This window comes from Sorex araneus, chromosome 3 (assembly GCF_027595985.1).
Source record: "Sorex araneus isolate mSorAra2 chromosome 3, mSorAra2.pri, whole genome shotgun sequence".
NCBI lineage: Eukaryota > Metazoa > Chordata > Mammalia > Eulipotyphla > Soricidae > Sorex > Sorex araneus.
In genome coordinates this window covers 207216052-207229883 of record NC_073304.1, presented here as the reverse complement: position 1 = coordinate 207229883, position 13832 = coordinate 207216052, and the positions used below count along the sequence as shown (strand labels likewise).

At 50.3% G+C, this 13832-nt stretch overlaps 1 protein-coding gene across 1 annotated transcript in view; it reads left to right on the top strand.

Annotated features, from left to right (window-relative positions):
* Window positions 1-13832, top strand: part of SCPEP1 (serine carboxypeptidase 1) — a 36611-nt gene that overhangs the window by 12393 nt on the left and 10386 nt on the right. The window contains exons 4-8 of the mRNA XM_004608643.2: window positions 3679-3834; window positions 5152-5226; window positions 7912-7984; window positions 12860-12897; window positions 13500-13628. Of these exons, the coding sequence (XP_004608700.2) occupies window positions 3679-3834; window positions 5152-5226; window positions 7912-7984; window positions 12860-12897; window positions 13500-13628 (471 nt within the window). The remainder of the gene's footprint in view (window positions 1-3678; window positions 3835-5151; window positions 5227-7911; window positions 7985-12859; window positions 12898-13499; window positions 13629-13832) is intronic.

Sequence of the window (13832 nt, the reverse complement as noted above, 5' to 3'; positions counted from 1 at the left end):
TCCACTCGCCTTTGGGTCTCCCCTCCTCCATCCCCCACCCATACATCCCAAATGGTGCTCATTGTTCTGTGTCCTACACTAGGCGCTAGGTCTGCACCCCACCCACAGAGCCAGCCAGCTTCCCATTTCCCTTCTTAGGGTGCTTTGTATGACCAACCACGTGGGCGCCTCAGCCCTCCCCATCTCTCCCCACCCTAGACCTGCCTGGGTTGGTTCTTCATTGTCATGTACAGCCTTGGACTCCCCAAGCATTGGGTTCTACGATGCAAAGAATAGAGCCTTAAAAGGCAGCTTGCTTGAGCAAGGACGTAATTCCACTATAGAACGCTTTCCCTCCATGTGTGAGGTCCTGGGTTTTATCCCTGACACTGGGGAATAAAATAAAACAGCTCTTTTGCTTTAGCGGGGGATCACGGTTAGGAGTCTTAAGGCCACATTCGGGGAGGTCCTCAGAGCTTACTCCTACTCTATGCTCAGGTATCAATCACTCTTGGCAGTGCTCAGGCGACCATAAGTGGTGCCAGTGATTGGTTATGTGCAATGCAAGCATCTTGCCCACTGTTCTATTTCTCTGGCCCCAAACAAAGCAGTTTTATTGAAAGTGATTCACATGTCATGCAGATCACCCATCTAAAGTGTATGATTTAATGGCTATTAGTATATACTCAGAGTTTTGGTTTTGGGGGCCATATCTGATGATGCTCAGGGGTTTACTCCTGGCTCTGCACTCAGGGATCACTCCTGACAGTGCTCGGGGAATCATATGGGGATGCTAGAGATCAAAACTGGGTCAGCCATATTCAAGGCAAACACCCTACCTGCAGTACTATTGCTTGGGCCTCTGTACTGAATTCTGCAACCATTTACCATAATTTCAGAATATTTTATTACCTTCCTACCCCCAAAATATCATACCTCTTAGATGTCATCCTCCAGTTTCTCTCATAACCACTTTCTCTCCCTAGACTTGCCTTCTAGGAACATTTTATAAAATAGGATCTTGGGCTAGAGATACAGGGCTCAAGGCACAGGTTTTAGATGTCGCTGATGCTGGGTCAACTCCTGGCACCCCGTGAATTGAGCATGGTCAACATCCTCTGAACCTTGTCCTGTATAGCCCTGGACGTCCCCAAGCATCGCCTGGTATAGCACTGAATGTCCCAAGCAATGCTGGGTGTAACCCTGAGCACAGCCGTATACAGTCCTGGTGGCTGCTGAACACCACCAAGGTGACCCAGGTAATCTCTCACCACAGGACCGGAACCACGCCTTGCATTGACTCCTGGGCTAGGTGACCAACAATCACCCCACTCGACAGCACCCTGCTTCCCCCCCAAAAATTGGAATCTTAGTTTTTGACCTTTGGTATCTGTCTCCGTTCACAGCATAAGTTCTGCAGAGTCCACGCATGAAGCGTGGGTCAGTTCTTTATTTTTTTTTTTTCGACTGCATTTAGCAATGCTTAGGAAAGCAACGCCAGGGATTAACCCGAGGCTCCTGTATGCAAAGCAGGTGTGCCAGCCCTTTAAGCCATTTCACTAGCCTCCCAAAAAATCTTTCTTTCCTTTGAAAAAAATAGAGTTTATGTTTGGCCATATGAGGGGTCAAATCCCGGGCCTCTGACCTATAAGCCATGAGGCCCATCCCCCACCTCATTCCTTAATAAGACTGAGCATTGTGCCTTTGTACTGCTGCACCATATTTTGTTTATCCAGTCATCTTTGACGAACACTTTTGGGCCATTATGAATAATGCAGAGAGCACTGACACACAAATATTTGTTGGAGCCCTTGATTTTCCAATATTTATGGGAACTGTGCCTACGACCGGAATAGCTGGTTCAGGATCCAGCGCAGTGTTCGACACCCAGGCATTGTTCCTCCTTCCCCGTCCCTTCCTCATCAGCCCTAGTGACTTGGTGGCGTGTGCGCGCAGTTCATTTTCTATGTCCCCCTTGAGTGAAGCTCTCCAACACAGGTCACTCTTCGTTTCAGTTACCCCAAGACCAGACCCAGATTCTGAGGCACAGCCTGCCCCTCCCTCTCCCAGCTCTTACCCGTGCACAGCCCACTTTCTGGCCTCTGGGTAGCTGATTGCCTCCTCCTGACTTCCTCCCTGGCCACCCTTCCGGCTCCCCCTCCCCCATCTGCTCTTTAAGACAGGGCCAGGGAGGTAGCTCCGAGGCCCGGAGCGCAGGGAAACTGCTCACAGGAGGCCCTGGCTTGATCCCTGAGATCACAGTCCCACAGACACTGCCTAGGACAGTCCCCAGCAGCATGCCAGGGTCCTACCAGGTGTCACCCCAATTACTCTCTCTACCCCCTCTCACCTCCCCACCCCCCCTCCACACACACAAAAGGCTTAATGCAGGGGAGCTGGGATGTGGCTCAAGTGGCAGAGCACAAGCCTGGCGTGTGTAACAACCCCCCAGGGCCATATGGTCCCTGGAAAGCCACCTGATATAGACCCCACACCAAAAGTGACCAGGAAGGGGCCAGAGAAATAGTACAGGAGGTGGAGCACTTGCCTCACACACGGCCAACCTGGGTTTGATCTTCAGCATTCAGTATGGTCCCCCGAGCACTGCCAGGAGTGATTCCTGAGCACAGAGCCAGGAGTAACCCCTGAGCATCACCAGGTGTGCCAGAGAGAGAGAGAGAGAGGAGAGGAGAGAGAACGAGAACGAGATTCCTTCCTTTGATTCTCTTGTCTCCACCCTGGTCTTCCTGGACTGTGTTTTACTCACTCTGGCCTCAGGGTCTCTGCACATGCTGAATGTGTATCTGGAATATTCCTGCTCTCTATTTCATTGGAAGCACCCCTTCTCCTTGCAGTAGTAGATCACCCCACTAACTTGTCTGCAGCCTGCCAGGACGGATGGTGATAGAAAGGGCAGACAGCCTGAGTGAAGACTGGTGACTCAGGTCTTAAACCTGATGCCGCTGTTACCTGTTAACTTGTGTTGCCCAGGACTCACCCAAGGGCCACTTGGATAAGTCCTGGTCCACACACATACTTTGGGTTCCTGATCAAGCAAGGATAATAGCTGCTCTATCATTGTTTAAGGCCAACCCAGATAGAAAACAATGTAACTTTAAGCCTCTTTGGAAAAGGAATTAGAATAAAGCCTTCTTTTGGGGGAGTGGAGGGCCACACCCAGCCATGCTCAGGGGTTACTCAGGAGTCACTCCTGGAGGTTCTCGGAAGACCTTATGAAATGCTGGGGATCGAACCCTGGTCAGCCTCCTGCAAGGCAAGCTCCTGACCTTAGTACTATTGCTCTGGCCCAGAATAAAGACTTCTTGCAGTGCACAGAGAATCAGACCAGGTGGAAACTGGACTCATTTTGGAGAGAACGTACGGGGTGTGCCCTCTCGGCTTCAGCCTCCCACTTGGACAGATGCCGCCTGCTTCTCCCCGCACTGCTACAGAATCCCGCCGTAGAGTCATGGATCTCATGTTTGAATTCTTCTGTCTGCCTCTTTTTCCCCTTTCCCTTGTTTGCTGTAGTGGCCTTGATTCCTGTTCCCACCACGCACACACTTTTTTTTTTTTTAATCCTTCCTAGCAAAAAGGTCGTAACCCACTGATAGCCTCACCTGTGGGGTTTGATGAGCTGGTAAGAGATGATCAAAGGATAGTGGGTGACTGCTCCCCACTTTTGTTTCCCTGTTGTAGCTCCAGTCTGCCAATCTTCTGTTTGTGGACAACCCGGTGGGCACGGGGTTCAGCTATGTGAACAAGAGTAACGCTTATGCCAAAGACCTTGCCATGGTGGCGTCAGACATGCTGGTTCTCCTGAAGAGCTTCTTTGACAGCCACAAGGAATTCCAGGTGAGCAGAGAGGCTGGGCCAGCTTTCAGGTGTGGGGACGGGTGGGGAAGCTGCAACATTGTCTCCCCGGAGAGCTCAGCTCCTGCAGAGATGCAGGGAGAGCCTTGAAGTGTAGGCTTTTGTTCTGTCAGTTCTAAAGAATTTGTTGTTGCTGTCAGTTTTTGGTTTTGGTGCCACACCTGGCTGTGCTCAGGGCTTCCTCCTGGCTCTGCTTAGGGATCACTCCTGGCAGTGCTCACGGGACCCCGTGGGTTGCTGGGGATTGAATCCCAGTTGGTCACGTGCAGGGCTTCTAACTTGCTAAATAGATCCTGGAACCAGAATTTTATTTATTTATTTTTCTTTTTGGGTCACATCTGGTGATGCTCAAGGGTTACTCCTGGCTCTGCACTCAGGAATTACTCCTGGAGGAGTCAGGTGACCATAGGGGATGCTGGGGATTGAACCTGGGTCAGCCTTGTGCAAGGTTAACTATTCGCTGTACTATCGCTTCAGCCTCCATGAAGCCAGAATTTTTTTTTCTTTTTGGGTCACACCCCGCGATGCACAGGGGATACTCCTGGCTCTGCACTCAGGAATCACCCCTGGCGGTGCACAGGGGACCATGTGGGATGCTGGGAATTGAACCTGGGTCGGCCGCATGCAAGGCAAACGCCCTACCTGCTCTGCTATTGCTTCAGCCCCCGAAGCCAAAATTTTAATGAGAGATAATAACCAGATATGGGAGAGGGTAGGGGAGACAGCAGATTTGTTTTATCTGACTGTTACATGTAAAAGGAATTTTAAATTAATTCTTATTAATTCTTATGAAGAGACAGTTTGGGGGTCAAGTGCTTGTCTTGCACGCAGTTAGCCCCAGCTCAATCTTTGTCACCACATATGGCCTCCCCAAGGGCACCCCCAGCACTGCCAGGAGTGGTCCCTGAGCAGAGAACCAGCAGTAAGCTCTGAGCACTGTCAAATGTGTCTCCCAGACAGTCAATTCTTTTTTTTTGCTCTTTTTGGGTCATACTCGTCAATGCACAGGAGTTACTCCTGGCTCATGCACTCAGGAGTTACTCCTGGCGGTGCTCAGGGGACCATATGGGATGCTGGGAATCGAACCCGGGCCACATGCAAGGCAAACGCCCTACCCACTGTGCTATCTCTCTAGCCCACAGTCAATTCTTATGACTTGAAAAGGGCCTGATGATGTAGCTACGTGGTGGAGTATAGGCTTTGCATCTGTGTGGCCGTGGGTTTGATACCTGACACCATAAGAAAATAAAAAAGGGCCTTTGTGCTATTTAACTGTTTGTAAATTCCTTTTCTTGCTAGAGGATTCCATTCTACATTTTCTCAGAGTCTTATGGAGGAAAAATGGCTGCTGCCATTGGCCTGGAACTTCATAAGGTAATAGGCAAGATGCCTTTCTTGTTTGGATTTCAGACAGAAACTGCTTATGTTCACCTTTTCGTACTTGTTTCCTATTAACACTGTGCTTTGAATAAGGCTTTGTACATGAACAGAAAGAGCAAGTCTATACTAATAAGCGAAAAGCGTTGTAGAAAGAACAGTGAAGGGGGCCCGGCCAGATACCAAACAAGCTATAAAGTCTGATGAGTAAAACACTGTAGTGCCGGCATAGCCACTGATAAGTAGATTAAATGCATAACCAGAACCCCCAAGGCAACCTCTCTGCCGGTTTATCTTTATGGAGGTAGCTCATGCCTATTGAGCTAGTTTACATAGACTTTGCCCCTATTATTATAGAAATGAAATTATATGCTGCACGTTATTTCTTTTGTTTATCTTGGTGATTTAGCAGTTTACCTTGGAGATCTTTTCATTTCAGTCCATACAGAGCCTTCTTGGACAAGAGCACTTGCTCTGCATACAGGAGTGTTAGGTTTGAACCCCAGTGCCTCATATTTCCCTGAGCATCCCCAAGAGAGGCCCCCGAACACTGCCAAGTGTGGCCCTGAAGCAAAAATAAAGGGCCTTTTTTTCTTTTTCAATTTGACTCGTGTACTGTAAAACAATTACAAGGACACTCGCGCTTGAGGGTGGGGGGAGATGCAGTGTGTGTGTTGTGTTCTGTTGTTGTCCTTGGGCTTTCGGGGGCAGCTCTCTCTCGAGCACGGCTCGAGTTCGGTGCTCTCGAGCCGCTGAGTATGGACCGGATCGGGATGGCTCCTCCTTGTGCTCTGCTTCTGTGTGTGCTGCTGTGCTCTCTTCTGTCTGTCTCTCTATCTCTGTCTCTGTGGTCTCTCCTCTGGTCTCTTCCGACCTCTCTCTGTCTCTGCTTCTGTGTCTTCTCTCTTGCTTCTGTACCTTCTTTCTCCACTTCTATCTCTTCTCCTTGCTTTTGTCTTGCCTCTGTCCTCCCTTTGCTGCTTCTGTCTTACCTCTGCCTCTTCTGTCATGCCTCTGTGTCTTCTTGCTGTGTCTTTTTCTGTCTGTGTTGTCTCCCTCTCTTCCCCCACAGTCTTAGTTTATATTGCAATCACATAGGGCGGTAACACAAAGATGGGTTGAACATTAACAAGTCAACAAAGAGGGGTAGGACCATTGTTCCAGGAGATTAACAAAATCTCATCTAAGGAGATTGATTACTGTAGATTACTAGGAGATCCGATCAAGGGTGGGGTCCAAACAAGGGTGTGTTAGGGTGTGTCCCTTTCTTCCTTCCTCAGCTAGTAATCCGCTTAAATAGTTTAGTAAATCTACTTCAAATATTTCTAGTAATGTCATTCTGTATGAGCACAGTAAGAGATGTATCAAACTTAAAGTTTGGTTCTTCCTGAGGACATTCACTATATATTCCAGACCACAGTCCTCAGGCCAGGTTAGTCTTCTTAACCCCAGCAGGGTCCTAGTCTCATCGTTACTTTTGGATCATCGCAGCATTTGTCTATGACCATGCTCTCAACTTATAGTTGAGTATTGTGGCGCTTTGGCCTGGCCCATTTCAATGCCAGGGTAGCTCACAGCTTGCCCTGGCTCCATTCTGTCCCTCATCAGGACCCTGCTTTTGGGGTGCTAGGAACTAAGGGCAACTGAGTTGAGAAAGCAGATGTCCAGGAATAAATATTATTGGAGTCACTCAGCTCCCAAGTTACAAAGCATAATATTAACTGTCTTCCTGTGTCACTACAGAAAGGCCATTGCTCTAAGGTAAACTAAGTTCCCTGTGACAAGGCTGAAAGGACAAACCCAATGTTATCCTACAGTGTACTATGGAAATAATCATTTATTTATCCCATGTTACTGATACTGTCTCTAATTTTTTGCTGCCAAACATTACTTTTTTTTTTTTTTTTTTTGCTTTTTGGGTCACACCCAGCGATGCTCAGGGGTTACTCCTGGCTTTGCACTCAGGAATTACTCCTGGCGGTGCTTGGGGGACCATATGGGATGCCGGGGATCGAACCCGGGTCGGCCGCGTGCAAGGCAAACGCCCTACCCGCTGTGCTATCGCTCCGGCCCCCAAACATTACTTTTATTTATTTTTCTGGTTTGGGGCCATACCTGGCAGTGCTCAGGGCTTACTCCTGGCTCTGCCTATGCTCAGGGGTTACTCTTGGCAGGAACTCAGGAAACCATTTAGGATGCCAGAGATCAAACTAAAAGTCAGTTTTGTGTAAGGCAAGCTCTTCACTTGATGTACTATGGCTCTAGTCCCAGTGTTACTTTTAAATGAATAAAAGCAGTAGAGATACCTGTCCTAAGGTATCCAGCCCATGCTGTGGTGGCTCCCAGCCCTTTCATGGCTTTGGTGGTTCCTGCTGGGTTGACCTCGTGACCCCAGAGAGAGGGTAACAAGGTCTCTTCTAGAAATTATCAGGGACAGTGCCAGCTGTCCCCAAATCCTGCAGTCACCTTTATGAAAAGTAGAGAGGAACTCACACAGCTCCTCCTCATTTTGCAGAAAATGGTGACAGGGATGTCACCTTTTCACGAGTATCTGCGCTTCGGGAATCTCCAAGGCACCAGTGGGAGTTTCCTGTGCTCAGGGAAGGGGTGTAGGGAGGTGGGGCTTCCTCCTGGAGGAGTGTTGAGGCCCTGGCACCCCTCAATGGATGTCTCGTCTTTCAGGCCATTCAGAAAGGGACCATCTGCTGTAACTTCGCTGGAGTCGCTTTGGGTGACTCCTGGATCTCGCCGATTGGTAAGTGTCCCCATTTCCCAGTGCCTCTCCTGCCCTCCCCGGGGCTGTGGGCTGTGTATCCGGATATGAGAACCTGCATAAGCACCTGCTGCCGGCGCCTTCGGGTGGTGATGGGGACAAGATGACAACATTCTCATTGGTTGATCTGATTAATAATGAGGTTCCCATCTAGCCCTGCAACTCAGCTTCACGGTTTCCTAACCGCATTTCCTTGCTGGGAGTGTCAAGAAATGCTGTTTCTGTCCAGAGAGAGGGTGTCTGTCCCTGCAGACCCTGAAATAACCATCTTGGTGGAGTGAGCTCTAACCTGGGGCTTCTAAATCTCAGCACCACAGACAGTTCGCATCACGTAATTCCTGGTCTTGGGCATTGGAGGGCGTTTAGCAGTATCTCTGCCCACTACAGTCCTAAGACTATCTAGTGTGCCATCAGGGTCCTCCAAGGCCAGAGAGATAGTGCAGGGGTTAGAGCACTTCACCTCCACACGACTGACCCCCATTCAATCCCTGGCATCACATATAATCCCCCAAGCTTTGTTGGGAGTGTTCCTGAGTACCACTGGCTGTAACCTAAAATTCCAGGGGAAAAAGCACTTCCAGACATTGCCAGATGTCCCTTGGGTGGGGGGCACGTTTGATACCTGTTATCCCATCTGGTCCCCTGAACACAATTGGGTGTGGCCCCAAAACCAAAATTGTTTTTAACTAAAAAACCAAATTATTATTATTATCATCATCATCATCATTATCATTTTTATTATTATTTACAACATTTCCCCCGAAACATAGGATTGTGTCTTGTTAACAGAGCAGATCCTAATGTTTTTGAATATTGTGCTGCTTGGCCTGGATTTCTTGGTGCCCTCCGACAGGCTTGGTCTGTTGTTTTTTTTTTTTTTTTTTGCTTTTTAGGTCACACCCAGAGATGCTCAGGCTTGGTCTGTTGTTTTTTTTCTTTTTTTTTTTTTTTTTTTTTTTTGCTTTTTGGGTCACACCCAGCGATGCTCAGGGGTTACTCCTGGCTTTGCACTCAGGAATTACTCCTGGCAGTGCTTGGGGGACCATATGGGATGCCGGGGATCGAACCCGGGTCGGCCGCGTGCAAGGCAAACGCCCTACCCGCCCGACAGGCTTGGTCTGGCCTTAGCGAGAGGTCAGGGTTTCCTGGGGGAAGGACTGCTGCTTACTTGCCCTTGCTGAGGGATTTCCTAGGATACCCAGTGCCTTAGCTGGAGACACTCAGTTCAGAGGCTTCTGGCCAGCTGTGTTGCTCAGGCTTTAGCAGCACAATTAATTTTAACTTTTTTAATTAGTTTTTTGTTTGTTTTTGTTTTTGCTTTTTGGGTCACACCTGGCAATGCTCAGGGGTTTCTTCTGGCTCATGCACTCAGGAATTACTCCTGGCAGTACTCAGGAGACTAGATGGGATGCTGGGAATCAAACCCGGATCGGCCACATGCAAGGCAAACGCTCTACCCGATGTGCTATTTTGCTCCAGCTCCAAATTTATCTAAATATATATATTTGTTGGCTTTTTGGGTCACACCTGGCGATGCTCGGGATCACTTCTGGCTCTGTGCTCAGTATATGTGCTGCCGAAGTGAGCACTTGGCTCTGTACTCGGGAATTACTCCTGGCAGTGCTCGGAGGACCATATGGGATCCCGGGGATTGAACATAGGTCAGCTGCATGCAAGGCATAAATGCCCTCCCTCTCGTGCTATTGCTCCAGCTCTGGCCCTCATGGTTTCACAGGGGGGTTCTTTGTACTCTCACACAGACACTCAGCACTTTACACATGTTACCATTTGTCCTTACAAGCCCCCCACAGTTTGGGGACTAATGAGACAGACTCATTAGGGTATGCCGTTTTGCTCAAGCCCCAGGCCTTGGGATCCAAGCACTCACCTGCCATGTGGGTCCTCCCCTAGGAAGTGTGTTTAGTCTATGGCTTTGCAGGTATTGTTCATCTCGTCTAGAATCTGTATTTTTATGTTGTCACAACCCATTTTCCCTATGACTCTTCCTCTTCACATATTTGGAAAAATTACTTGGTTTTGGCTCACCCCTGGCTATGCTCAGGGCTTACTCTTGGCTCTGCACTCAGGGATCACTCCTGACAGTCTCAGTGGACCATATGGGGTACTGGGGATCAAACCCGGGTCACCCACGTGCAAGGCAAGTGCCCTTCATGGTACTATCACTCATCTCCCTGTTTGCATCTTTTTTGTTTTGTTTTGGGGCCACACCAGCGATGCTCAGGAATTACTCCTGGCAGTGCTAGGGTGACCATATGGGATGTTGGGCATCAAATGCAGGTCATCCATATGCGAGGCAAGTACCCTACCTACTGTTCTATCCCTCAGCCCCCTACCTGTTCACATCTTAATTCCTTTTTCCAGGCCCACTTGGTTTGCCACTCCCCTATCTCAGAAGTGACTTTTGAAGAATAAAGGCCTGGACCAATATTAATTGCTTGTTAGGTGATAGATATAGGAAAGACAGACAGAGACAGCCCATGCCTTTCAAAGGACACCTGTGCTGTTCAGTGGTACTCATAGCCACATTAGACCATGCAAATTTGAATTAATTAAAAAGTACCGTACAGCACTCTGTCCTTTGGTTTCACCTTCCGTGTTTCATATGCTCTACAACTTACGTGGTTGGTGGCTGGTGGCTGGTTTAGACCACATAAATATGTCGCCATCACGGCAGGAAGTCCTATTATTAGACATACCCGCTGTGTTAAGATCAGCCGGCTGCGATCCACAGACAGGTCACATTCACCTTACTTGGAGGAGCAGGTTTTTCTTGGGACACAGTCACGCCATTGACTGACAGCGCGGCTGGGGCTATTTGGGTGCTGCGACCACAGTGTTGGAGATGCGTCGCTACAACAGAGACCGGCTGGCCTGTCAGACTGCGAAGATTTATTTTTTCATCCCTTTACTGAAAAGGTGTATGGTCTCCATCTTGGTCGCCATCCAACAAGGGACGCTTTTGAGAATGGCAGGTGATGCTGCCTTTAGGAGTATCCTAGCACCCAGGGTACCAGCTTGATGTCTAGACTGGAGAGGGAAGGCTCGGCTCAGGGAGACCTGGCACACCTGCATTTCTCAGCAAGCGCATTGAAGAATACCAGTCCAGGGCCGGAGCGATAGCACAGCGGGTAGGGCATTTGCCTTGCACGCGGCCGACCCGGGTTCGATCCCCGGCATCCCATGTGGTCCCCCAAGCACTGCCAGGAGCAATTCCTGAGTGCAAAGCCAGGAGTAACCCCTGAGCATCGCTGGGTGTGATCCAAAAAGCAAAAAAAAAAAAAAAAAAAAAAGAAGAAGAAGAATACCAGTCTAGAGGGGCATTACACAAAGACTCCACAGGCAAATTAGTCTTGGATATTATTTGAGTGGGGGGGAGGGGTCTGGGGAGGGTTGACAATTGAACTCAGAGCCTAGGGAACAGCAGGTAGATGCTTGTTTTGCACATGGCCAATCTGAGTTTGATCCCAAGCATCCCATATGGTCCCCCAAGCCCCATCAGGAGTGATCCCTGAGTGCAGAGCCAGAAGTTACCCCTTAGCACCTCCCTGTGTCGCCCCAAATGAACAAATATACACACACACACACACACCCCAAAACAAAACAAGAACCAAAAATACCATCGACCCTTCAAATGTGTTTCAGAAAGTGCTACACACAGCTCCATCTGTTTTTCCAGTTTCCTGGGTACATGAAAGGCTCCAGGAAGTCCTGCTGTAATGAAATGTGCTCTCTTCGGCATAACACCCCAAATATTTTTTTTTTCTTTTTGGGTCATACCTGGCATTGCACAGGGGTACTCCTTCCTGGCTCTGTACTCAGGAATTACTCCTGGCAGTGCTGGGGGACCATATGGGATGCTGGAAATCGAACCCGGGTCGGCCGCATGCAAGGCAAACGCCCTACCTGCTATGCTATCTCTCCAGCCCCACACCCCAGATATTTCTTCTTTGTTGTTTGAGCCACACCCAGTGATGCTCAGGGGTCTTCCTGGCTCAGTGCTTCAGGGAACTGTCTGGTGCTGGGTATCCAACCCCGGCCTCCCCTAGACTAAACATGTGTTCCAGCCCCCCCATCAACGCTGTTTAACCAAAGACTCGTTTGTTCTTGTAATACCAGATCGAAAGCCTACAGCATTGAGCCTATTTGAAACATACTTTGAGGCAGTTGACCTCAGGGAGCCGCTAAAGACTTTTAAGCAAAGGAGTGTTGGACTAAATACACTTGGGGTTTGTGGTCCTTGGTGCCTGTTGGGACGGCTCCCGCTGGCACTGGCCTGCCCTAACATCACGCTCCTCGTGACCCTCTCAGCCACGCACAAATGTCCTCTTTGGGGTGAGCCCAACTTACTCATCTCCCACACCTCCTCCTCCCTGGCTTCAGGCCCCTTGTAAATTCTCAACACGTTTGCAGGATAGAAATCAATTGGCTGTGTAGCCAGAGACACCAGAATTGCAAAATCGTTTGTCTTCCTTAATTAGCTCCTCCGCAGAAGCTGGTGTCCCCAAACTGGAGGCGCGGCCAGGGTGCAGAGCAGAAATGTGAGGGCGGGGAGATTTCGGCTCCGAAAGCCTAGACGTCTGCAATTGAGGGCCTGCTGGCAACTCACTGGCTGTGACTCACTCGAGGGGCCAGTTTCAGGCCAATTAACGTGCCAGGAGTCCTGAGTCGGCAGAGAAGGAGACCACGTGTCCTCCCCGTGGCCCAGCCACCAAGGCCCCTGCTGTCCCCGGGCCCCCAGGCCCAAAGCCCACATCTCATGCTTCTGCTCTTCTTTGGATTTCCCTTGGCAAGGACAGAGCCGGGAGGGCCTTATCTTGTGTCTCTGGTTGCCTTTAGATTCGGTGCTCTCCTGGGGCCCTTACCTCTACAGCATGGTAAGTGGACGGGACGTCGCCCAGCAGCTCCGCTGGCCTCTGTGGGCTCCGGGAAGGACAGATCCAGATGACCCTGCTCATGTGGTTGGCCCTCTCCTGGGGGACTCTGAGGGAGGCCACATTGCGATGGAGACCCTAATTAAGAGCTGGCCTCAGGGAGTTACTCCATTTCTCTGGGAACAAGAAACACAAAATCTGTGGGGCGGGCGGGGAGATAACACAGTGGGTTACGGTGCTTGCCTTGCACATGGGCTGACCTGGAGATGACCCCTGAGCCCCCACCATGAGTGATCCTGAGCACAGAGCCAGGAGTAAGACCTGAGCACTGGCCAGTGTGTCCCCCACCCCCCCGCCCCCCCGCCACACACACACACACCCTGTTCCAAACCAAAATGAATAAAGTCCACCCAGCTTTTCATCATGGCTGTCTTCAGACACGCGGGACAGAGGACAGAGCCCGGTTACTCGCTCCCAAGAGCCGCCACCGTCCTGTTCTGCCGGTGGCGTCAGTGGGAAGGCGGCTGGCAGGCAGAGGCCTTGAGGGCAGCCCCGGTTGTGTGGCTCTAAGCCGCGCGGTCATCTTGTTCTCGTCTGCATTCCAGTCCCTTCTAGATGACCAAGGTCTGAAGGAGGTGTCCAGGGTGGCAGAGCAGGTCCTGCGCGCCTTGAATAAGGGGCAGTACACGGAGGCCACGCAGCTGTGGGGGAAGGCGGAGATGGTCATCGAGGAGGTAAGAGGGAGTCGGCGCTGGGCAGCTCTTGTGGCTCTTTTACTCCGTGAGGCACGGGGCCCCTGGCAGGTGCCGGGGGGATCCCATTCTCTCCGGCATTGGCCCACAAGACCAGAAGTGGTAACTCTGGTGTGGGCAAGGGATGTTGGGGGTCAGGAAGCCCTCCCCTCCCTGGGCTATTGGGAGCGGCCAGTCTGCTCTCCC